This window comes from Haliotis rufescens, unplaced genomic scaffold, assembly GCF_023055435.1.
Source record: "Haliotis rufescens isolate VD_foot unplaced genomic scaffold, xgHalRufe1.0.p SCAF_4, whole genome shotgun sequence".
Classification (NCBI taxonomy): Eukaryota; Metazoa; Mollusca; class Gastropoda; order Lepetellida; family Haliotidae; genus Haliotis; species Haliotis rufescens.
In genome coordinates this window covers 4,759,900-4,787,144 of record NW_025964112.1, presented here as the reverse complement: position 1 = coordinate 4,787,144, position 27,245 = coordinate 4,759,900, and the positions used below count along the sequence as shown (strand labels likewise).

At 41.4% G+C, this 27,245-nt stretch overlaps 1 protein-coding gene across 5 annotated transcripts in view; it reads left to right on the top strand.

Annotated features, from left to right (window-relative positions):
• Positions 1-27,245, top strand: part of LOC124143006 (thrombospondin type-1 domain-containing protein 7A-like) — a 428,609-nt gene that overhangs the window by 316,711 nt on the left and 84,653 nt on the right. For all 5 annotated transcript variants that reach the window (XM_048382587.1, XM_048382586.1, XM_048382583.1 and 2 more), the window contains 12 exons: positions 14,465-14,731; positions 15,866-15,972; positions 16,476-16,661; positions 18,435-18,637; positions 20,346-20,538; positions 21,689-21,884; positions 22,476-22,597; positions 23,028-23,237; positions 23,643-23,837; positions 24,308-24,613; positions 25,063-25,241; positions 26,601-26,725. In XM_048382587.1, coding sequence (XP_048238544.1) covers positions 14,465-14,731; positions 15,866-15,972; positions 16,476-16,661; positions 18,435-18,637; positions 20,346-20,538; positions 21,689-21,884; positions 22,476-22,597; positions 23,028-23,237; positions 23,643-23,837; positions 24,308-24,613; positions 25,063-25,241; positions 26,601-26,725 — 2,289 coding nt within the window. The remainder of the gene's footprint in view (positions 1-14,464; positions 14,732-15,865; positions 15,973-16,475; positions 16,662-18,434; positions 18,638-20,345; positions 20,539-21,688; positions 21,885-22,475; positions 22,598-23,027; positions 23,238-23,642; positions 23,838-24,307; positions 24,614-25,062; positions 25,242-26,600; positions 26,726-27,245) is intronic.

Here is a 27,245-nt window from a genome sequence, read left to right as displayed (position 1 = left end):
ATATTGGTTTTTGGAAACATGTTTTAGAATGTTCAGTGAAAGGGTTTCTAGGCCTGAGCACTTGCCAGACTTCTGATGGTATTAGATGGTTCAGACATCTTACCCAGGCTTATTTCCTGTAGATGTGTAGGTAACCATATAGAGTGCAAGTGTTTGGGATATTACAAAATGTGCTGTAGATATTATCATGATTATACATTTGCTCCACTAGTTTGAAGGATTGCCGCTAATTGCCAGATCTATACTTTATAGAGTCCACAGCAAGTTTTCCATCGCTGTCATTAAATTTCTTAACAAATTTGAAAAGTTTCCCCCAAAGTATGATGTTTGTTCTTGTTGGCAGGGCAGTTTCTGCATGTAGATGTCATGTGTTTGTTCTTGTTGGCAGGGCAGTTTCTGCGTGTAGATGTCATGTGTTCTTGTTGGCAGGGCAGTTTCTGCATGTAGATGTCATGTGTTTGTTCTTGTTGGCAGGGCAGTTTCTGCGTGTAGATGTCATGTGTTTGTTCTTGTTGGCAGGGCAGTTTCTGCGTGTAGATGTCATGTGTTCTTGTTGGCAGGGCAGTTTCTGCGTGTAGATGTCATGTGTTTGTTCTTGTTGGCAGGCCAGTTTCTGCGTGTAGATGTCATGTGTTCTTGTTGGCAGGGCAGTTTCTGCGTGTAGATGTCATGTGTTTGTTCTTGTTGGCAGGCCAGTTTCTGCGTGTAGATGTCATGTGTTTGTTCTTGTCGGCAGGGCAGTTTCTGCGTGTAGATGTCATGTGTTCTTGTTGGCAGGGCAGTTTCTGCGTGTAGATGTCATGTGTTCTTGTTGGCAGGGCAGTTTCTGCGTGTAGATGTCATGCGTTTGTTCTTGTTGGCAGGGCAGTTTCTGTGTGTAGATGTCATGTGTTTGTTCTTGTTGGCAGGGCAGTTTCTGCGTGTAGATGTGTGTATGCTATAAGTTGTGTTGCTTTCTGATTGTTACAGTACACAACACATTACATGTTACACATTTCGTGAATCAGATAAATGTACAATGTGTTGTCCGGCAGTTTAATATTCTGCGGGAATTTAGAAAATGTAACGTATGTAACTCCGATTATACTGACAATGAAGACCACTTTTTGCTGGTATGTCCAGGCTGTACCCACCTGAGACAAATGTATCTAAGTCAAAGTATTATAAATACCCAAATTAACAGAGGTTTGATTTACTGCTATTTAAGTCCAACTAAATAATTATTAACACACAAAAAAAAATTACTTTGAAAATGTGGAAAGATCTGATATCCTAAGTTTATAATGGAACCTGAGATACAATTATCAATATGTGCTATATGTAATGTCCATGTGTTATTTCTTACATGTATGTCGTGCACACTGGTTTGTAATGCCATATGTATGTACACAAAGGCATCCGGTCTATCCGTACTGAAATAATAAAATGAACTAGACAATGTGACAGTGCTTGCAGAGACCCAACAGCCATGTGGAATCTGTGTTCACTGTGGTCAAATTCCATGTCCGAATTTGTCCCAAGAACCTTATGTTAAACTGGGGATTGGGTGGTCCGACTCTGTGACTTGGCTGATAAAGTGTTCTGTACCCAAATGGTGTGGCACATTGCTTTTGTGTTCACTGGTAAAAATGGTAACCAATCTAGATGTAATTATTTTCAAGCTGTTGTGATGTAGTTGTAATATTTTGATGTCTATGGTGTAGAGTGGAATTCAATCACTCAACTTCCATGGAAATAACTAGTTTGAAGACAATATGTCAGGTAAAACAACTCTATTGCCAGATTTATTGAGCTTTCAGACAAGATTTGTTTTTTTATTATGTATGTTCAGCTATGACCCTATACTGATTTGCTCCGTGTTTGTGGGAAAGTATGATGACTGATGGACGCCTGCTGGTATATCCTCACTGATGGACGTCCATAGGCACCACAAGGTCTCCGAGCAGCCAATGAATGACATCACATACAGCAAACCCTTTCATAGAATATTAATGCGCTCTGTCGTGTCTCAACAAAGATGAGAATAATATAATGTAATGTAATCAGCAGAAACACTGAAGCCCAGACAAATGTACATTGTGATTCCGATGTTATTATCCCTGTGAAGATCCAGGTTAGAACTTTTTTCAGTAACTCGTTCTTGTGGCAAGAGGTGACTAACAGGATCGGGTGGTCAGGCTCTCTGACTTGGTTGATGCATGTCATCATATTCAATTTGCTTAGATCAATGCTCTTGATATCAAACACAAGATTGTCTGATCCAGACTTGATTATTTACCGACTGCCATCATATAGCTTGAAGAGTGCTGAGGGCAGTGTTAACTCTTTCATCACTGGCTGCCCCAGAGTTATGTCCCTTGAGACCCTGCAGTCCCTGACACTGACAAGGCCTGTACACTGGCCTCCCTGGCAGTATTATTGGAAAATCACACTATCATTTTTGATGCACTTTTTCTACCAGAAACTTGCTTTTAATATACATTTATCATATACCATTGTAAAGAGGATTAAGTATACTTTAATATTCTTTGTTGTTATTGTCTCTAACCTTTGTTATTTTCTAATTACAGGTGTTTACAAGTGAAATAAAACTTGAAAACACTGAAAAAATGAAAACAGACAATGAATTTTGGCTCAAATTGTATTACAAATCACAAAAATAAATCACAGATACAAGGTAAACATAACACAGTGGTCTTGTCATCTTGGACGGCACAGGTTATCCCAGGTGTTACAGGTAAATTCTCTTCATGCACATCTGTAAACAAATAAACAAGTTTACAACTCTTGGTACTGACTTTGTTTTCTATACTGATGTCACATATTACTTATGATACACTTACAGCCTCTTAGGTAAACTCGTTAACACAGGTAAACTTGTTAACGCAGGTAAACTCGTTAACACAGGTAAAAACACAAATATTTGATTTATTTTGTTCTTTTTCAGGATTTGAAACAAAAATTAAGTATTTAAGTTTTTAAAAAGTTATTTATCACATTATCTGAACATTGAACCACAGCTACTATAAGAATGACATCACAGGGAAGATAACACAGATTGATCTGAAGAGGGAAACATTGTAAAAGGACGGAAAGATCGTAAATTCAAGTTCTGCAAATATACAAGTTGTGATAACATATTTACAATACACTGCTATTTACAATTGCATAATAAATTAAATCAGTACTTTATTAAATCAATTAATAAATAAATAATCATTACAGTTACTAAAATTTAAATTAAGATGTAAAAAACAAGAAAACAAACATGAATATGGAAATAAATTTTATTCAAATTGAGCGAAATATAAGGACATACGACAAACCGGCAAACTACAATTCGGATTGCGATCAGAAAAATAATTTTTTAAAAAAAGAAACAGATACGTCATGCCACTCACCTTTGTTGTTGTTGTGATCGCTCGTTCACGTGTAGGCTGCATTCTCATTCGTCGCACTGATAATCTGTTCAAACACAGAATCATTGTAAAACAGTTGGAAAAAATCAATAGCACGACTCTTCACTCACCGTGTCAATATATATTCTTGAATCCGGTCGCCTCTTCAAAATCCCTCATGTCTCCACTGTCGTGTGTCCCTCTGCCACTCCCATTCTCGAAAGTTGGCGGGGGGGGGGGACACCTCGTCGAAACCGTCAAAATCTTCACGAAAATATTCGCGAAATTCCCTCTCCCCTTCGCGTAAATTATTCAATTCAAACACATTATTATTCCCGATATAGTCGTTGTTAATCATCTGATCGCTATCCGAATCGTAGTTGGCCGCCATTACGCTTGATTTACGATTCAAGCGAGAAAAATACCTGTCGCGAAAACAGGTGACATACCCGCGATTTTCGCGCCAAAAAGACGGGGAAATTCCATCGAATGACGTGTCATTACGTGTAGATCTCGTTTCCATATTTAGAACGAGATTACACACGAGAAAGGAAGTAGAAAGAGCGATTTTGTAAACACGCTCGCGCCGCCCGATTTATCGGGCAGCCGGGTTCTGGGCCTCGGCTTATGCTGCCCGATTTTTCGGGCAGCCGGGTCCTGGGACACGGTTTATCCTGCCCGATAAATCGGGCAGTCGGGGCGAAAGGGTTAAACAACAAACAAAAAAAACAAAAAATGTAATGTCATGTGAATTCAAAGTGTCAAGAGAGGGATTATACTCCCATGGTGTACCGCCATGTCTAGACTGTGATATCGCTAGTGTCAGACATTCCTTCAGTGCAATAGTGTAATCATTACCTGATAGATTGCTATACTTCATCAACTCTGAGTTACAGACAAACAAAATGAGTTGTGAAGGACTTAATTGAATCCTGCTTGCAAGGACTACCAACTGACTTATTGCCGTAAAAGGTGACTATGCTTGTCGTAAAAGGCGACCAACGGGATCGGGTGGTCAGGCTTGCTGACTTGGTTGATGCATGTCATCAATCCCAATTGCGTGGATCGATGCTCATGATATAAATCACTGGATTGTCTGGTCCAGACTCGATTATTTACAGACCGCCGTCATATAGCTGGAGTGCGGCGTTAAACAACAAACCAACCAACTGACTAGAGTCTTGTTCCTGGCTGGTAAAGTTGGGCAGGAGGTTTTCACATAGTCTGTCTTACAGACCCTGATACATTTATATATCAAATACAGCCCATGCAAGTCTATTGTGTTTGGCAAGTCTAGATTACTGCAGTATCTGAAAATGAAGAGTGTTACTGGGCTCCCTTTTATTATATTTTTATTAAGATAACTGTTTTTTCTGTACGATATGTTCATTTCAGAGACTAGATGTTAGTCTAGCCTTCACAGTCCGCTCATGTCCATATCGCATCTGGTGCAACACTGACTCACAGTTGATGCATAATCCTACTGCACATGGACATTGATGACAAGTTTAAGCATCAATATTGACATCAGTTTCACAGACAGGATACATGAAGCACCTGTGTAGTACAAACAGCAAGCACTTAGCAATTTCTTCTTCAAACAGGAAATATTAAATAAATTATAACAGACATTAATCAGTGCTGCCTCCCTTATCTACCATGAATGTTCCCAGCTATCTGCTGTGTCATCTGCTGACCCAGGGAAAGGGTGAAGTTAGTTGGGTTTTATAAAGGATTAGTGGTACTAATTCGATAGAATTGAAAAGGTGTTTTCACTTATGCAGTGATTGATCCCCAGATGCCTTGGTAGCTGGTGGTGGCGATCAGTCAGGTGGCAATTGCTCACTGCTCAGAGAGGTTGTTGCTTCTCTGCCCTCCCAGCATCTCATGTTATAATCTCACTAAGAGTGTGTCCATGGGATTCGATGTTTAGGGTTTTTAGGGGGTTGGGGGTAGCCAAGTGGTCAGTCAGTCTGAAGGTCCAGGTTCTATTCCACACATGGATACAATGTGAGAGGCTTATTTATTACTTGTCCGTGAAGAGATCACCTGTTTAATAAACATACAGCTGTATTACACATTGTGTAATACCAAAATGCGTGCTTATGTACTCTCGCTTTTGCTCATCAGAAACCACAACTATTCACTCGTTTCATAAAATTGGTATTACATGGGAGCTCGTTAAGTATTCTATATTGGGTTTGAATCCTAGTTTTGATATGTCAATAATCCTTTATAATCCTTTATTTCTCAGCACCATATCTGTGCTGTTGGGTTGCAGCGCTGTATGTCAACATACTGCAATATAGCTGAAGTACTGGCCGAGGCAGTGTTAGACCAAACTCACTTACTTACTCTCTTCCATCCATATAAGTTATTTTAGGAAATCATGCCTGTCATTTATCATTACAATTTTGTATATGCAAGTGGCAGTGTTTAAACAAATTTAGAACCCAACAAGACAGTCGGGCAGGTGACTTATAAGTGTTGCCTGCCCATCTTCAAAATTACCTGCCCGCTTTCAGACATAATAAATATTGAAAAATCTAAAAATAATCATTAGGAGACAATTTGCGTCTTGATTCAGTTGAAATAATGAAAACAATTACTTGAGAATCTACAAGGAGTTATGATAAAAATGAATACATAAGTAATCTTAAAGTTTCCTGCCAGACATTTGGCAGAACATTTCAGGCAGCCTGACAGAAAAGTCATGGGCAGTCAGGCAGTTTCAGGCACTGGCCATGGGCTGAGTCTGACTGTTATGCATTTACAACATTCTCCATAAAAACATTATGGCTGATTATTATTAGAATAATGTGGTGGGTTAATGCAGGAGAAAATGTATCAGGTTTCAGCTGATGATGGCCCAATACTGGGCAGGTGTGTGATGCTGGTATCTGTCGATGCTGTTACAGGTAGCCTTCCATACCACCATGCCTTGTTACCTGCACAAGTAGATGGATCTGGTTCTCATAACCATTTGTGTAGTGGACGGTCTTGCATTAATTTTCCGGGGTAGAATGGGTCTTCAGCAACCCATGCTTGCCGTAAAAGGTGACTATGGTTGTCGTAAAAGGCGACTAATGGGATCGGGTGGTCAGACTAGCTGACTTGGTTCATGCATGTCATCGATCCCAATTGGGCGGATCGATACTCATGATATTAATCACTGGATTGTCTGGGCCAGACTTGATTATTTACAGAGTGCCGTCATATAGCTGGAATATTGCTGAGTGCGGCGTTACAACAAACCAACCAACCAACCAAAATCTTGCATTAATTACCATGTGTAGAAGTGAATCTTTCATCTGAAATCATCTTGGTACATATATTTTTCTTAATTCCAAAGATTTGTTTAAAATGAGAGCATTATGATATTAAAACTTGGCAAAATTTAAAAAATTGACAATAAAATTGCAATGAAGGTAATTTAAGATGCTATGAGATGCTGACTGCAGCAAGATTAGCTGTTCAGTCCAGACAATCGTGTGCATAGCACTTTGGGTTATTTATAATACAGTTTCACAACTGACGTATATATAGGCTGTTGACATTATTCAAAATGTAGGAAGTACTTATTGATAAGGTTACGGTTTCCTTGAGGAACCAAGGCATTGTAAGTAGGATTGACAGCGTAAGACATTTTTATTCATCAGGCTAGCAACTTCCTCCATAGTCCCACATTTACAGCCTCTCATAAAGTTTTGTTTTTGGGGTGATTCTTATAATCCTTCCCAGTAACATGCCAAGGTGTGTTGAGACCTACCTGATTTGATGCAGAAAAAGATAAGCTCGCCTTGATGTGGTAGGTTAGAAGAGAGTTAGCTACCATAACAGTGTCAGAACACCATTTAAACGAACAATGATATGAAAAGAAATGCCCTTGCGTGAAAGAACACATAAGATGCAAAGTTAGCATAATGTCTGTGTCTTGTATCAATATGAAACAGTGCAGTACGTCAGCACTGAAGAATCTCCTAGCAGTGGTGATTTGTGAATCTGTTTTTCAGCAGTTATAACAAAACTTTAAGATTCCTAGTTATCTTCAATGACTTCTTTTGTTAGCTCCTTGGCTTTCAATGATGGGTCTTAAAGTTTATCAGTTTAATGTTAAAATACAATTAATCATAGAAATATGTACAACTGTTGCTTTTTGTGGGCTTTAATATCGTCTGAACATTTCTTTTATAATAGGTTCACTGTTCAGTGGTAAGAGTAACACCACCAATAAGGGATGGTCTCCACAGCTTGCTGTGCACACTTGGGTCCTTATGAGTCAGGATCTGCTGATTGTCAGGGTCTGCTGATTGAGTCAGGATCTGCTGATTGTGTCTGGGTGTGCTGATTGTGTCAGGATCTGCTGATTGTGTCTGGGTCTGCTGATTGTGTCAGGGTCTGCTGATTGTGTCAGGGTCTGCTGATTATATCAGGATCTGCTGATAGTGTCAGGGTCTGCTGATTGTGTCAGGATCTGCTGATTGTGTCAGGGTCTGCTGATTGTCAGGATCTGCTGATTGTGTCAGGATCTGCTGATTGTGTCAGGGTCTGCTGATTGTGTCAGGATCTGCTGATTGTGTCAGGGTCTGCTGATTGTGTCAGGATCTGCTAATTGTGTCAGGATCTGTTGACCATGGCAGGATATCTGCTGATTTTGTCAGGGTCTACTGATTTTGTCAGGATCTGCTGATTGTGTCAGGGTCTGCTGATTGTGTCAGTATCTGCTGATTGTGTCAGGATCTGCTGATCGTGGGATTTATCCTGATCATGATGTATGGTCCCTCAGTGGATTTCCATGACCCCTTACCCTTTATTCTCCCTCACATGACTACTGAAATGTTTTTCAAAGCAGACGTAATTGCTAAATCCTCAATTGTCTTCATAAGCAGTCATTCAATTTGCTGTGCAGAGTTGTGTCACTATGATTGTGGGTTTGAATCCCGGTTTGCCTTGATTATGTTTCTAGGTTTGTGAGCACAATTCAGTGCTTGTGGATGTAACTGAAGTCGTAAACAGTTGAGACCTGCATTACTTCGGACTTTCCTCCCACATAAAGCCATGATGCCGTTATATAAATGGAATTTTGTAGTGTTAAATCTAACTTTCTCACTCACTCATAAGCAATCTTTCTTTAACAGGAAGATAATACATAGCTCGTTTCCATAATGAATATAATATAATAAATATAATATAATCTCTGAAATGAGACAAACAGTAGCCATTAATTTATGATCGTTAATGACCTGTATTCATCAGTATATCAGTTTTTTCAATAGATATTGATGTCACATATAATGTGGGGAAGATACAAGGTTTTCGTGATTGTAGCACTTGATTTAAAGACATCAGTTTTGTGGGCTTGAAAGACTGAAGAAAGAAGTATGTTTATGCAACATTCTGTGGTTGTGAACTGAATTCACTCGATTAATAATCAGATCATTCTTCAAATAGTCATTGCACCATTGTAGTAGAGTGGTCTGAAGCTTGATGCTATATTTCAAACAGAACCTAGCAAATATGAGTTCAAATTAGGGCTGGGACAAGTCCAAATTTACTACCCGGGTACACATCCCCCTATTACCCCGACCCTACCCTGGTACCCGCTGTAGGTCTCAAGAGATGGTCCAAATGTCTGACTGGGAATAGTTTGACGATAGCCCTGGCAAAATGTATTTAGATACTCGTGTAAAACGATCTGGTCATGCATACACTGAAGCTGACTGAAGTTTCATCTTTATGCAAACATATAAAGTCAGAAGGAATGCCAACATTCTAGAGTTCTAGATACTTTTCGTCATTCAACAATATATCACGTGACTTACCAAGGGTCCGGGTAGTCCTATGGGTACCCAGATCCTACTCAGTATCCGAGTACCTGAGTTACCCGTCCCAGCCCTAGTTCAAATCACATTATTTCAGGTTCATAAGAAAAGGATGTTTTACAGTTAGCTCCTACTTCCAGCAGAGTGACTGAGCATGAGATCTCTCTGCCAGAGATACACTTGTAATGGGTCTGACTGAAGATGAAAGACTTTAAAAAGTCTACAGCAATAAGATGTAAGGTGAGGTGAAATGGGGTTTCACGTCGAAATCAAGATTATTGCCCTCATAAAATAATATGCATGAGTGTGTGTGTGGCTGCTTGTGTTAGTTCAGACTTAATGAGAGTTTTATTATGCTAGCCCACTGTGATACCATGCTGTAGTTTAACATAATATCCCACTCAGACACAGTTGACTGACTCCTAGCCAAACAGTCGAGCACAGGCAGGGTAACAAGAAGTACCATCTTTTCAAGCCTTTTGGTATGATGTGGCTAGGGCATCGAAACACTAACCTTGTAGGACCGCTCTCCAGGCAGATGCTTTATCACGGAGGCGTCCAATAAGATGTGAGGATGTTCGGTGCATCGTAATACTCTGCATGATACGAGTTGGTATTGTGAGGCCATGTATTGAGAGGAAACATTCGAAGAGGGTTTGCTAAAAGATCAAAGACGCTGACTGTACTTAATCCAGCAATAAAGTACACTTTTTGAGTGACATCATAATGGGCTTACATCATGACGCTGTTCAAATTATGTATCCTTGGAAACATGATTCTTTGAAACAAAATGGCACATCAACATCAATTATCGGTGTGAAAGTATCTTTAAACATGTCGAATAATTGAATGTTATTCCCTTATAAGAAATGTGGCAAGACAATGTCAACCATCTCAAACCACAGGATTTTTCCACACATATTCAAACAGCTGTAATTTGTTGTCTTATGCATGCAGGCACTAGTGTCTGTCTGTCTGTCTGTCTGTGTCAGTCTGTGTTTACCTGTGTCTGTATGTCTGTGTCTGCCTGTCTGTCTGTGTCTGTATGTCTGTGTCTGCCTGTGTCTGTCTGTGCCTGCCTCTGTCTGTCCATGTCTGTCTGTGTCTGTCTGTGTCTGCTTGTGTCCGTCTGTGTCTGCCTGTGTCTGCCTGTGTCTGTCTGTGTCTGTCTGTGTCTCTCCGTGTCTGTCTGTGTCTGCCTGTGTCTGTGTGTGCCTGCCTCTGTCTGCCTGTGTCTGTCTGTGTCTGTCCGTGTCTGTCTGTGTCTGCCTGTGTCTGTCTGTGCCTGCCTCTGTCTGCCTGTGTCTGTCTGTGTCTGTCCATGTCTGTCTGTGTCTGCCTGTGTCTGTCTGTGCCTGCCTGTGTCTGCCTGTGTCTGTCTGTGTCTGTCCGTGTCTGCCTGTGTCTGTCTGTGTCTGCCTGTGTCTGTCTGTGTCTGTCTCTGTCTGCCTGTGTCTGTCTCTCTCCGCCTGTGTCTGCCTGCCTCTGTCTGTGTCTGTCTCTGAACACAGACATGAGCAATCCCTATGAGTTTCCTAACCACATGTTCACCTGTTGCTCAGTGTAGGGCCTTTAGTTACATACTGCAGTCAAACAAAATGAACACTATTGCTCTTCCGCTGCCGTTACATACTGCTGTCCAACAAAACAATGTGATTTAACTGAAGCAAATTGATATAAAAACATGAATTTAAATCCTACTTATTGCTGCATGGGATTATGGATAATCAATCACTGAACAGTTGATAAATTTGAGTTCTTTAAACAATAAACTACCCAAATTAGTGCTGTTTTATTCTGTTTGAGACATGTTTCGGCTAAACGTAAGGGTGCAGGTAATTATTTGGAAAAGCCTGTCAGCCCATTTGAGGATTTCAATTTCAGGCACCAGTTATTACAGAGTTGAGTTTAATCGCATCTCTAAATAAACAAATGGTTAATCTTAAACTTGGCATCAAAGGCCTCAACGCATTTTCACTGATTAACTACAACATATGTTCTGTTTAGGCTTGATTCATTCTCTGGAAGATGGAAAGCAATGTGTCTCCCAGATTGCAACAGTTCCATGTACCGGTAATCTTATAGAGGCTGCACTGTCAATGATTGGATCATATTGCAACATAGATTTTTGTTACCGCTCTAAAATCAAGTACTTGACTTTTAATCATCTGGGAACTTGCTAAATATGGGCAAAGAAAACAAAAGGATGACATCACAGAAAGAAGGGTAGCATTGTGTTTGTGAAATTCTTACCTTCAACACTGAGTCTGTGATACCTGCTTCATGGGACTGCTTGTCACCTTTTACGAGCGCTTCACACAGTTCAAGCCCGTCCGAGTGCAGGGTGCTGGAGCTGCAACTATAAACTCATCATCAAATTATTTGGTTCAAAATTAGAGACCTGGCAGAAGTCAAGACAAAAAAATAGTATTTTTAAGATTTTCATTTAAAAAAAGAACTCATTTGCATGTTAGAGTACTTGTTGGTGATTCATTGTCTTGTGTTATGAAGATTCTGAGAAAAAGAAGAAGTTTATTCGGTATCCAAAGCCTCATGGCCAAGAATATGATACATCAGATGAAACTTTTGTACATGGACAGGCAGGGCATGGACAACACAATATCTATGTTACATTAACAGGCTGTTTTCTTTTCAAATATATATCAATATTTTAAGTTACCTTGACATTTTTTTTTGCTAAGAGTTGATTGAAATTTGTTCGTGATAGATACATGTGACAGTAACTAACAATGTAAAGTTATGTGTTGGTTACACAAACTTTTTTCCACGACAAAACCCGGTATACAACCCATTTATCTCTCCTGTTAGCCAATTTTAAAAAAAGTCATTATCTGTAAAGGATTTATCTTTACTTTTTAAAGTCCCCACAAAATATTTTTTATTTTTCATGCCACTATGTCTTCCTTCCTGCCTTCCTGATGAAATAGCATGCTCTCAGTGTGATTACTGATAGATTATTTACCTTTAGGACAGACTTAGAACGACAAGAGTTTTCACCATTATAGGAGATGATAATCCGATCCCTTGATGCATGTTTGCACAGTGCTAATGGGAAGATTTTCTTGTACACATATATATATGGTTGGACTAAACCTTGCGAGATATAAAACTTGAAAACATATCCCTCCCCTGGAGTCTACAGTGGGAGGGATCGGATGTGTGTTTCCTGTAGTGGCCCTTCCTCTGAAGTAATTGGCATCCAGCAGGCTCCAGTGGGATTAATGTGTATAGCTATCAAACAAGCAATACAGTTTTCTGTTTAAGCCTGACAGGCTAATTATGTCATTCTATTTTGGAATCGGTTTTTGTGTACAGGTGAGAAGAGATATTAATGAGCATCACTGCAAGTGTAAAGGAAGTGCAGATTAAACATCCTGAAATACGTCAGCTTTCTCTTTATCTGGGGAACTGACATTCAGATTTGTATGAAATATTGTCTTCACAATCCTCACAACCTTCAGCATTAGCCACGCTGGTATTTGTATCTGTCAGTTACGCTTATTCTTGGAAACTAAAAGTGATTATTGCGAAATGAAATGTACCACTTGTATAAACATGGTGTCCAGATTACAAGGAGTTATCTTTCGGCTTACGAAATAAGAAGAGTTCTTTCTTAATCAAATATGCAAATAATTTCATCATACTGCTAGAAGCAACATCTGATATCTGTATATTTGTTCCTAACACTATCTCCCCTCATAGACTATCAGTGTGAATGATAACACCAGGTCGGCCATGACACTTGGGTCACAATTCATTTAGCATGGAGTCTGTAATTGGAAGGTGAAAAATAGAATATGGCATACAGTTAACAAATTTATTTTATCACCCAGGGGCATATAGATTTTTAGTTTAGATCGATGTATGATTAAAGAAAACGTTGGTCCCTCGTGAAAATATCAATTCTAACCATGCCACTTGATGAGAGAAACAGTGAATTTTATAACCCTCTATGTATTTTTCATTTTTATCTGGTACTTCATATCTATATTTTTTTATGAAAAACTATTGATTCAAATGAATTGTCTCAAATTTTATTACATAATCTCCATAAGGCAAAACAAGACACTATCCACTGATCATTGCTTGGATTGTGGTGTTGCTTGACAGTGACAATATCAGTTCATCAGCAGCAGAGCTTGGATCTTCATTCACTGAACAAACATAGAAAGCATCAGAAGGCATGATGATGCAATTTCGAGACTAAAATTTGGGAAAGTAAACCAATTTTACTGTGTGAACTGTTATTTTATTTTCCATATTCAAATTCTGACCAGAAGCTAAAAACAATATCTCATCATGTGGTAAAGGAAACTTGGACATGAGCCATTGTGATACCTCGGCATAGAGAGATGAATGATTTCTTATCTTACTAGTATCAAAGCAGTGTGTGGGATGTGTATAGTTCTGTGGGGGTTGGGAACCTGACTGTTGGACTGTGTGGGAGCAGATGACAATGGTATGATTATGATTATTGTAAAACCCAGTGCTGTTTTCTTCTTCTTGTGATCTATCTATAACATGCAAAGAAAAAACGATATAAATGTTGTTTATCATCCAAAACTGGCTCCAACAGGAGATATTGCTTGGAGTAGATCAAGCGATATCTACAGTGTATCTTTGCAGACCATTGTGACGTCACTGGTTACCATGACGTCACAATCAAATGACATCACTAATGGCTCTGCTACTGAAGCTGTTAGCAATACTTTTTACACTTAAGGCACTGCTAATTGCTGTCTACAATTTGAAAAAGTTGGAAGAATGATGTTGGATGATAAATAAAATCTCACCCTCGTGTCTTTTGATATTAGATATATCAACACTCGTTGATAAAAGTGGCAAAATTCCTGGGCAAGCCTCGAAATTTTTCCACTTTTATCAACTTGTGTTGATATATTTGATATCAAAAGACACTCGGGTGAGATTCTCTATTTATCATTGCTCAAAAAGATGTGCAGTGATGATGTGTGTGTTTAAGCACAAGAACAACATTTTAGGATCATGTTTAACAATTTGTTGACATTCAGGTGCTCACTGCCCTGAGTAGCCACAACTGGATGACCTCTGTCCTGAACTGATACTGTTAGGTGCTCTTCACCAACACAGAAATATGTTACACTACATCTACTTGTTCCTTTGCCACCAACATCAGTCTACTATTTCAGCTTTTACATGAACAAAGTCCATGAGTCTTTCATCAACACCAAACCACTTTTTCAGGTTTTGCACAGACAAAGTTACCGAGCCCCTTCTTCATCAGCATCAATCCTGCATCATTCCACAAGACTGCGTCGTCTCGGGCTGGTCACAGATAGAGCCATTCAACAATAGCTGCTTCGGGGAAAACGGCATCAACTCGGGGTACATGATCCGCACACTGTCAGTGTTACAGCTTCCTCTCGGAAATGGTCGTCCGTGCCCAGATAGACTCCATGATGTCATCAAGGTGGATGTAGACGATGTTAACAATCTCAAGCCATGTAGAAGGTATGGAGAGTTGGACAGGGACAAAAAAAATTAGTTTAACTTATTTTTTCAAAACCTTAAGCTGCATTAAGTTGGGCTTTAAGTGTCATGGTAGTTAACTGTAGCCTTCATCAGTAGTCTACTGTCATTTGAAAATGACAACAACACCTACATCAAAATTGTAACACAATTACAGCAACAAAAAGTGACATGTTTAATCCACTAGTGCTTATAATGATAACATATAACAAATCCCTTACAAGTGGCAAATGTCTACTGGTCTTTAACATACCTGAGATACCTTACCAATTGGACAGTTTGGCAAGGACTGTAGGACTAAAGTACTCATGGTAATGAAAAAACCCTGTTTTGCTGGATTTAATAATCGACACAAAGCATTACGTAGATGTAAATACGAAATAACAAAACAACTGGAAAAGTACTAGTCTGGATTTGCTAGTTTTATCTCAGTGCTCAATACAAAATGTACTTTACAGGAGGTAATTTGTAGGCACTTTCAACATTCAAAAATAAAACTAAGTCCAAATTGACATGGCAGAAACAGGCTATAGGCATTATGCAAATTAGCCTGGATAAAAGTTATCAAAACAACAATAAAAATAACAGCTATGTTTATGTACATAATAATAATGACATGTAAGTTGTTGTTTGAGAAGGGAATATGTTACTTTTACGTTCTGATATTTTGACGATGATTCGCTATCCCACAATGCCACTCACAAATCACTAACCAGTGTCAAATCACATGCACGTGGGTTTCAAGCACCTGTTTTCACCTGTCATCAAGGTGTCATAGGTCATGGACATTCACCTTGATTTACTAACACCTGGTTATGCTCACAATAGTCTGTTTTGTTCATATATTTACACACTTTTACGTGTAAAAAAACATAAAAACCTTTGATACACTGTATTTGTGTCAAGGCCCAATTAGTACTAATTGAGTTGTTTGAATATTTATATATTTTGTATATTAACTGCATTTATTTAAAATCTGAGATCGAAAAAACAGGTTTTTTTCATTTCCGTGAGTACTTTAGTGCCAGTTTCTATCTCTGAGTTATTTGAAGTTATTATCTCTTTATGAGACAAATGTTTGTGCAAGCATGATATCCTGGGTCTCCGTTATTGCAGGGCCAAGTGGATTGTGTCTGGGTGGAACACGTGCGAGCCGGTCCCTGGTTACTCGCACTGCGGCATTGGCATACAGAGCAGGAAGGCCATCTGTGTCGAGGTGGACGGTCAGTATCAGCCAGGACTCACATCTCCCTCTACATGGGGACAGGGGCCCAGTTGTATCAGGCATCAGAATATACTGTGCAGAGCTGTGTCCCTAGAAACCTATGATCATGGGTTCAAATCCCAGGTTTTTCAGCACCATACCCCTGAAGTATGGTAAACGCCCTCCCACAGCAGGCTGACATGCTGTGATGTTACAGAAATACTGTTCAAAGTGGCATCACTCACTCACTCACTCACTCACTCACTCACTCACTCACTCACTCACTCACTCACTCACTCACTCTGTTCATGAGGTACATTGTACAGAGTTATGACCCTTGTTTAATCTTTTGGACAGAAAACCCCCAACAATGGGCATAAGTTTTCGCGGGAAACAAGGATGATAAACCTCATGTGTGGGTTACAGGGTAGAGTTGATCCCAGTACCCTCGGTGTTTGATAATAGGGTAATTTTGTAACAAAACAAGTATGGAAAATCATTTCATAATTCGTTATGTTCCAGAGGAGGGTCTTGAGCGCCCTGTGTCTGACGTGAGGTGTGACACGGACAAGCGCCCCCTTATCTCCCAGCGATGTCACGTTGAGTGCAACTGGCACTGCTCTGTGTCGCAGTGGACGGCCTGGAGCCAGTGTGAGGATCGGTCCTGTGATGACAACGGCAAGAAGAGGCAGCTGCCGGACATCACAGGTAGAACCACTCATAGTCACTCTGGTCCACGCACGTCTAGGAATCACAGGTAGAACCACTCATAGTCACTCTGGTCCATGCAGGTCTAGGAATGACAGGTAGAACCACTCATAGTCACTCTGGTCCATGCAGGTCTAGGAATGACAGGTAGAACCACTCATAGTCACTCTGGTCCAGGCAGGTCTAGGAATCACAGGTAGAACCACTCATAGTCACTCTGGTCCATGCAGGTCTGGGAATCACAGGTAGAACCACTCATAGTCACTCTGGTCCATGCAGGTCTAGGAATCACAGGTAGAACCACTCATAGTCACTCTGGTCCATGCAGGTCTAGGAATCACAGGTAGAACCACTCATAGTCACTCTGGTCCATGCAGGTCTAGGAATCACAGGTAGAACCACTCATAGTCACTTTGGTCCACACAGGTCTAGGAATCACAGGTAGAACCACGCAGAGTCACTTTGGTCCACACAGGTCTAGGAATCACAGGTAGAGCCACGCATAGTCACCTCTGGTCCAGGCAGGTCTAGGAATCACAGGTAGAGCCACGCATAGTCACCTCTGGTCCAGGCAGGTCTAGGAATCACAGGTAGAACCACTCATAGTCACTTTGGTCCACACAGGTCTAGGAATCACAGGTAGAACCACTCATAGTCACTCTGGTCCACACAGGTCTAGGAATCACAGGTAGAACCACTCATAGTCACTCTGGTCCACGCAGGTCTAGGAATCACAGGTAGAGCCACTCATAGTCACTCTGGTCCACACAGGTCTAGGAATCACAGGTAGAACCACTCATAGTCACTCTGGTCCATGCAGGTCTAGGAATGACAGGTAGATCCACTCATAGTCACTCTGGTCCACACAGGTCTAGGAATCACAGGTAGATCCACTCATCGTCACCTCTGGTCCACGCAGGTCTAGGAATCACAGGTAGAACCACTCATAATCACTCTGGTCCACGCAGGTCTAGGAATCACAGGTAGAACCACTCATAGTCACTCTGGTCCACGCAGGTCTAGGAATCACAGGTAGAACCACTCATACTTACCTCTAGAGCGGAGAGTGGAAGGTCCGGGGTTTGATCCCCGGTCGTGTCATACCAAAAGACGTTAAAAGATGGTACTTGTTGTTACCCTGTCTGGCGCTCGGCATTAAGGCTTAAAACAAAGACTGGTTGTCATACCAAAAGACGTTAAAAGATAGTACTTGTTGTTACCCTGACTGGCCACGTCATACCAAAAGACGTTAAAAGATGGTACTTGTTGTTACCCTGTCTGGCGCTCGGCATTAAGGGGCTTAAAACAAGGACTGGTCGGCTCGAAGTCAGTTTACTGTATGCACACATACCTGCATGCATGTCGCTATATAAGTGCAATAATCTTGGGCGCGACGTTAAACCCAATTTCACTTCACCACTACTCACCCCGTAATATGGCTAAAAAAATGCTGATGCGACTTTATATTTTAACTCACTCACTCACTTGTTATGTCATAGGTATTGATAGACTGTGCATGATTGAAGTTTTCTGCAGTTGAGATAAGTGTGTACTACTACTACCCTCTTAGACTGTCCCAACATATCCTGCCTTCGAACCTAAAGTGTTTAACAATATGTCAAAACAAAGGAGATAGGGGTAATACAGTTTCACTATTTGAATGAATCTAGCATCATGGATCGTTGCAAATAATGGTGAAATGTCTTTAAGAAGTTGGTTCTCAGGCTACGAGTTAAAAGTATGTAACCATGCACATTACTATGTCCATTTCAGGAAAACGATACAGGACACGAGAAATCCTGACCCTGCCCGGCCCCGGGGGGAACCCATGTCCCCATCTGAGTGAGACTCAGTCCTGTGTCCCCAAGGCCTGCTTCTACTGGAACACCACCCTTGGGGACTGTGAGCCATCTCAGAGGGGTGGATGTGGGGTGGGGCACCGCACACGGCACAGCGTCTGCAGTGACAGGAGTGGGGTGAGTATATAAAGGACTGACGTGGGAGCATTAGATGGGCAGAAATGGGAGCATATTTATAGTGTGCCAATTCCATGCCCAAAAGCATCAGTCAGTGTTCACTCAATTTTCATTCTCAGCTCCCTGGGGAGTATACAACCCAAGCTTCCTGTGAGGCGCTAGAAGGTACCATATTTTCTTGAGTATAGTGCGCACCCATGTATAATGCGCACCCCCCTCTAGCGGGTTCAATATTTTGGAAAAAAAGAAATTTGAATATTATGCGCAGAAAAAAATTACACCGTACCCTTTCAGCGAAGTCCGGCAAACGAACGGGTGCTGAGAAACTTCGTCAGTACAAATTCGAAATTTGAGATAAAAAATCACCAGACATGTTTTTTTACCGTTTAAATAGTATTTATTGTTCTGCTAGGCATTGTTTTATATCTAGGGATTAAGATTACCTTGTGTATTTTCTCGTAAACTAAGCCGGAAACGGCAATCAGCTGTACACACGTTTTCTTGGAATCGACCGGTGATTCGGTCAAGACACACCCAATGATATACCGTTATAGGATTTTTAATGCAAGGATCGGCATCAATTGTATCTGAAACAATTTTTTTTATCAGGAATAATATATTCCATTATTTTCTTAATTATATGCAGCCTTTACTTAACATATTTAAAATAATAATAACCCTAAGCAAAGCAGGTGATCGCTATTGCCGGGTATTATTTTTTACATGGAACCAGTCTGACCAGTTACCCTCAAGGCTCACGCGCACGTGATCGCGTGATTGCGAGAATTTCATGTTGACATAGAATCGTCAAACAAAAACAAATGTGACTTTTAACGAGTCAAAGTATGTCATTTATGATATATGTATTCATTCTCTGTCAACTAAAGTTTGTTTCAAGGCGTCAATTGCGGTATTCTGACCGTGGTTGCTGTTAATAACGGTGAGTTGTGCGATCTTCCGATCGCTTCACACACGATTTCGCCGAAATTAATAAAAACAATATTATAAGGAATTTTGAATAAAATTAATGAAATAAGTTACAAACATAAGTCCAGATATACAAAGAACACTTTTTATAGCCAGACAGTGTAATTACATGATTATTTTGCGTACTTCAGTATGGATTTGTTGACATGGTATTTCCGGTGTTTCGTGCTCACGGTAATGTCTTTCCATGGGGGAAAAAAACCCATCCAAACTCATAATTCGTGTATAATGCGCACCCCCTTCTACACAGCTGTGTTTTTTCGAAAAAAAGTGCGCACTATACTCAAGAAAATACGGTACCCATCTCATCCTACAGGGTACCCATTGTCTCCTGGGTGAACAGAGGCTCATTTCGAACAAGGTCACATGTCAAAGGATGCATGTCAGTACATATATTGGGCAGGACCAAAGTCCTGGAAACTCTCAGGAGCCAAGCTGCCTAAGGCAGTCACCCATCCACTACTCTCCGAGATCAACCTTGCTCAACTTCCCCTGATTTGTGACCTGTGTGCTGTACAAAGGACCATGTGCCGCCACCATGGATGGGCAGAGATGGGATCATTGGATGAGTAGAGATGGATCATTGGATGGGCAGAGATGAGAGATTATGACAGAAGGGGCATTCATATATTGGTCTTATGATGAGGACGGTTTCTAGTAAATGGGCATCAATTATGGTAAAGATAATGTACAAATTTATGTTTTATTATTTTTTTTCCAGGAGAGAGTGTCTGAGAGCTTGTGCTGGGAACATGAACGTCGGACGGAGGACTGGGAGGACTGCTACGTGCCATGTTGGAATGACTGTGTGTTGTCGGAGTGGGGCGACTGGACCCGGTGCCCCGAGCCCTGCACCGGCAGTGTCCCAACAACCAGGAAGAGGGGGAGGAGGATCCTGGCCTTCAGTGGGAAAGGTAAGAGTATAGCTGTGTCGGCAGCTTGGGACAAGAGTTGCTAGTGTAACAGCCAAAAAATTTCCGAGTCCCATGATGGGACTCGAACCACAGACCTTCTGATCAGAGGTCGGACGCCTTGTCCACATGACCAAAGAGGTTAACCCCGTCAGCAAGCTGACAAGCTGACTCTGGCGCCCAACATTGGGCTCAGCACGTTCATATTAAATTTGAACAAAATAAGCCTCAGTACCCTACTATGCGGCCCCGGACGTGCCTTCTATTGACGGCAGAGTATATAGCAGGGCGTGGAGTCATCCCACAGATGACATCCTTGCTGTCAGCTTGCTGACTGGGTTAACCTCTTTGGTCATGTTGACAAGGCATCCGACCTCTGATCAGAAGGGTGTACAGGGTTTCACAAGCTGAGTGTCCGAGTACACCACTAGGCCCAACATGTATGGGTGAACATTGAGCTTATAGTATTATACATGTACTACCCAAAAGAAGTTTAAGAACACCTGATTCTTTCCTACCACTATAGTCCAAGAAAACGCAATTCTTTTTTATTACTAGACTTAATCTGTCATGGCGTTATGAATTCACTACCCTAATATGAAAAAATCGGGTGTTCTTTAACTTCTTTTGAGTAGTAAATGTTCACCCCACTGCGCCTATTTGGTAATGGAAAGTCACATCCTGTTTTGTAGCGATGGGTAGCCCAAGGATTCACTGATTCTGGATCAAGAACCTAGATTTGTAATCTCATGCTTGTGGGTTTTACGAAAGTGTTAAGGTCTACAATGAATGGTGTGTGTGCTTGTTTTTTCATTAAGCAGACACCCTGGGAAGTGAATAACATTATTAACTCAACCCAGCTTATTCAGTAATATCAACAAGACTTTCATATTTTAATTTTTGTACCACCATTTTAGCTCACCTGACTGAAACTCAAGTGAGTTTATATGATGGCACATTGTCTGCATGTTGTCTATCTGTCTGTCATTTTATCTTCTTGAAAACTACAAGGCCTATGAAGCTGAAATTTTGCATAAGTGATCCCTGCTATGGTGCCTCTAAAAAGTAACACACAGAATTCTAAATATGTGTGCATTATTTCATGATAATTCAGGTGAGTTTCAGACCTGATGACAGTGCGTGTGTGTTACAGATGGTCAGCCCTGTGCCCCCCTTCTAAAGGAGGAGGAGCCTTGCCCCGCCCTGGTGGAGTGTGCCAAGTACCGGTGGAAGCACGGAGACTGGGGCAAGTGTCTCCTGGAAAAGGCCACCCAGATCTGTGGGCGGGGCATTCAGCAGAGGGACGTGCAGTGCTACAACCACCTGGGCCAAACTGTGCTTGAGCGGAGGTAATTGGTGGCGTTGTGGCAGATCGGTTGACTGATGGTGCCAGGGTTCTGTTGAGGGGGAAACGGATGACCTGGCAGATCGGTCAATTGTGGGTGCCAGTGCTTTGTTGAGGGGGTAAAGGGTGAAGTGGAGGCAGATCTGTTGACTGTGGGTATCAGGGTTTTAATTTATGGGGAAATCAGTCCATATTCTCTTCTACACACTTAGATCATTTGCTCACAAGTCTTTTTCCTGATTAGAATTGGTCTGCAGCAACCATTCCTGGTCATAAGAGGTGACATAATGAATTGGATGGTCAGGGTCTGTTATTGAGGACCATCTCACCCAGACAGCATGGATTGTTGCTCACAATATCAATCACTGGGTTTTCATACACACACACTGTTTTGACTTTCCCTGACTTGATATTTCCAGGTTGCTGTGATAGAGCTGGAATTTTGCTGAATAGGGCATAAAACAAAATTTATTCACTCACCCTGATTCTAATGGGATAATCAAGATTGCTATATGCTTCTACAATCTGTAAATTGTTATGGAAGGTTGTGTTGATGTGGTTTACATGATACACGAGGAACATTGCTTGTTTATAGATGTGAGGATCGTGTGAAGCCCAAACAGTCCCAGACTTGCACAGTGGAGTGTCCTAAAGACTGCCTGGTTACGGAGTGGGCAGAGTGGTCCAGCTGTGGAGTGGAGTGTCTCAACATCAGGGGTAGGTGGTCTGTCAAAGGGATGGGGATGTTGTTTGTTGCCTGGAACATCTTCATATCAGATGGCAAAACTGTGCGTGGACATAACTGAACTTCAGGTTTAGATCATTTTGTGGAGTGAAATAGTGGAAGGAAATTCTCAATGAAGTACATAATTCCACTGGCTAATCTCATTCTTGATATCAGCTTTGTAAACAAAAATAATATTTTGCAGAAATGATTTCTTTAAAATGTTTAGTTCTAACCTTATAAAAGGTAAACAGCATAGATGGTAGGTTAATCTACAGTCAGTGATAACATTCTTTGAACACTGAAACATTAGAAGCGCTCATAAAATCATCATTCAGTCACTATGTCTACATCTCTGGACCAAACTGTTATAATTAGTTTTAATGTACAGGTAGCTTATACACATGATTTATATATTTCTAGCACGCCAAATCCTTCCCAAGCAACAACGTCAGAGGTACATCTTGCAGTTCCCAGAAGGCAGCGGTACGCCGTGCCCCAACAGTCTGTTTGAGGAGCGCCAGTGCCTCCACCTGCCGATCTGCGAGCAGTACGAGTGGGAGACGTCGAACTGGAGCAGCTGCATCCTGCCGCCGGTCGTCCCCTACTGCGGAAATGGACTTCGTGCTCGGAGTGAGTCAGTCGCGGATTTGTCAGTGTTTGAACTTATACGAGCTGACATTTTTAGTAAGTTTCAGTGTAATTCCAATCTTTGCATCTAACGGACTCCCATGTTGATTTCTAACAGAATAGTTCCACAGTACGTCTCTGCAAGAGTTGACTCAAACTGAGATCAACTGACTGCAAATTTGTGACCCACATTGAAATCAACTCACTTCACATTTGTGACCCAGATTGTTCTATGTCATCCTCATCTAATAGTGTGGATCACTGTTCCTGCTTTAAACATTTGGTCAGTTTCTCCTCATTCCATTATTCACCGGAGGCTGTGATATTCCTGTAATATAGATACAGTAACATTCACTCGCTAACAATATCTGTTTGAAAGGTTTTCATTTTTCTGTATTCAATTCCTAGATATCTCATGTCAGCATGGCAATGGAACTAAACACCCTACCAACACATGTCTGTGGGAAATCGGTGCCATGCCCCCGATAGTGGAGAAGTGCTATGTGGCATGTGCCAAGGAGTGTCACATCTCTGATTGGTCATCCTGGGAGAGATGTGTAGGAGGCTGCAATGGTTTCAGATTCCGGACACGCAAACTTTTAGGTAACATAGATGTTAAAATAATCCTTTTGAACATCCTATCAAATTGTTGAGAAGAATCAAGATGGACTTGGCACGAGTCTTTTCAAACCTTTAACAACCAATAGAAAATGTACTCCTGGTAATTATGAAACAAATTATGATTGTTATAATTAATGATGATGATGATGATGATGATGATGATGATGATTAATGTGTGGCAGTTGTAGAGGTATTTTGAAGAATCTGTTTCTAGAAATTTATGAGAATAATTGACAGGGCCACATTTCACAAAGTGATCGTAGCGCTAATATGATCGTAACTCCCATACTTTCACAAAGACTTACGTCAGTCGTAGCGCTTGGTGGAACGGGGCCAAGTAGTGTTCAGGTGATGTAGATGTTAAGTGCCCGAATACCAACATCTTTCTAACTATGTATCATTTTAACAAATATGCCTGCCTTGAATGACATACCTGTATCCCCGTGTTCCAGGTGAGAGTCGTTTCAACCCCGTTTGCCGACACAAGTACCAGTTGGACGAGCAGGAGAAGTGCAAGTGCAGCCAGTTGTCTCCCATGGTGATCGGTGGCTGGTCGGACTGCATCCTGGATGAGAAGGATGATGTCAAACAGAGGTTTGCCCAGATGTCCCTCAAGTCCATCCGCCATCGCGACGCCAACGAGTCCATGAGGAGTGACCCCACGCAGGCGTACTGTGGAAGTGGGAAACAGTTCAAGGCCTACGCATGTCAAAATGACAGGAGGGATATGGAAAGTGCAGATAAATGTTTCAACTCAGGTAGGAGGATGTGTTTCGAATTATATGAGACACGTTAGTCCCAAACATCTGTTAGTCCAGACCTTGATTGTCTTGAAAACCAACCTTCCTCGTGAATACTTGTTTTGAAGAGGGGTATTAGGGATTTATTCTGCCTCTCAGAAAATTATTTCCATGTGCAGGCTGACTTGTTCATGGCGGGGTATAAGGGATTTATTCTCTCACTGAGAAAATTATTTCCCAAGGCGGGATACATGGTATTTTATCAAGATCACGTGGCCCAATCAGGTCTCATTATTCTGACATGGAGGTATGATAAAGGACACTACTCCGTATTCATGAATGTTTCAGTAATTCACCTTGACAGGGACTGGGTACCTGATCTCTATGGTCAGCAGGGAACATTGTTATGGATAGGTATAGGTATGACATAGGGCCACAGTCTCGTGAAGTATTTCCTTGTTTCTCAGAGTACAAGGAGGAGGTGTGCATTGTGCCGTGTCCGGTGGACTGTGAGATGACTGAGTGGAGCGACTGGTCGCAGTGCAGCGTCACCTGCGGCTCGGGCATGCAGCTACGATTCCGCAGCATCGCGACGCAGCCGGCGGACGGGGGCAGGAAGTGCCCTTCACTCGATGGTACCCGCAAGGTAAACAGTAGAACTGACACCTGATTGGTTGTTGGTCTCTAACATTCAACAGACTGATGACATACTTTATGGGCCCTTGTTTGTACTATTACAGAATAAATAGCCACACTTAATGGCTAATGAAGCTTGCCAAATTATTCAAAGGCATCCAATTTTGAAATATTTTTCAATGATTGTATTTATTACAAAACATTCATCACTTTAAAGATCAAAGTCATTAGTTTCCATTGAGTTCATAGGTTTTATATACATATGTATAAACAAAAACTTCACAAACTGGAACATTTTGTTACTCTGGCCTGTCCATAACTGTGTTTTACAAAAGGGGCTTCCCACCAGGGCTATCACCTGATATAGATTCAGTGGAATATCTCTTCATCAGAATCCATCACGACACATTAGGTTTATTTTCAATCATTCTTTTGACTATTTTGCCCTGATCCTCACTTGCTGTTGCGGGGGCACGGGTGGCCCAGTCGTCTAAGGCGCCGCGATTCGCTGTGCAGAGTTGCGTCCCTTGGGCACGCCAGAAACCTATGATTGTGGTTCTCCCCAATTATGTTTCTAGGTTTGTCAGCACCATACCCGTGCTCGTGGGTTTCACCGAAGTGGTAAATGTCTGACCTGCATCACTTCGGGCTTTCCTCCCACATTAAGCTGACATGCCGCGATATAACTGGAATACTGTTAAAAGCGGCGTTAAACCCAACTCACTCACTCACTCACTCACTTGCTGTTGTCTGGAAGATAAACATACTGTGTTGTCAAGGGTTGGGTTAACGGTGAGGTGAAGTGGGCTTTCACATCACATTCAAGATTATTTTATTAAATATTATTATGTGTGTATGTGGCTGCTCGTACTAATCTGGACTGATGCCAGTTTTATAGTGCTAGTTCACTGAGATGCCATGCCACAGTTTAACATGGATACCCCACTCAGGCACAGTATACTGACTCCGAGCCGACCAGTCCTTGTTTTAGCCCCTTAATGCTGAGTGCCAGGCAGGGTAACAACAAGTACCATCGCTTAACATCTGTGTTGGTATGTGCCTGGGGATCCAACCACAAACTTTTGCTCTCCAGGCTGATGCTCTATCCATAGAAGCAGTCCGAGTTACCTGTAGTTTTATGTGCACTAATTTGTATTTGGAACAAAATCAAAACAAACGAATTAGTTTTTTTCATATAAGTTAGCGTCTGCTGAGATGTGGTCATCACGAGGCAATCGAAAGAGTTATTTCAAACAGAAGTAGTTATTATTATTTGAAACCACTGTTTGGCCAATCAGAATCAGTATTTTTTTATTTCCTGGTAGAATGTAGGACTGTTTGACCACCATTGTTGTGGTGTGTGTTGCAGGAGACCCAGAGCCGAGTGTGTCGCTCCCCCTGCGAGTACCACGTCTGGGAGGGGTCCAAGTGGGGCTCCTGTCGGCCCATGACGGGCACCGGATGTGGACATGGGACTCAGTCCAGGGGTGTCAGGTGAGTTAAACTTTTACTTATCACTCTTAAATAGGAGTCTTGTCTTGTTTGGTGAATGGTGATCATGGGTGAACCCTTTTTTTGTAAGATTGAATCCCAGATTTCCCCTGATTATGATGCTTAAATGGTTTGTCAGCACCATGCCTATGCTCATGTGTTTTGACAAGGTGGTAAAGTCTACACCTCAGGCTTATGAACATAAAACATTGGAAAATCATCAGTCTTGATTAGGCTTAAAATGCAAAATAGCGTTGAAAATTATATGAATGGATCACTAAAAATCAGTCACAACACAAGGTGTTTGGAGAAAGGGTAAGCATGACCTGCCGGTAGCACCTGCCACTCACACAATCTGTATAACAAAGTAAGTGTTGGTTACGTCACACTGTGCAGGCGTATTCCTGCCATGCGATGGTGGCCAGTAAACAATCTGGTCTTCACTAGAGCTACCACATTTTGTACATAATAAGGTGAAAATAGCCAAAAATCGAGGTGTAGAGGATATGCCTGTTGATTTAGG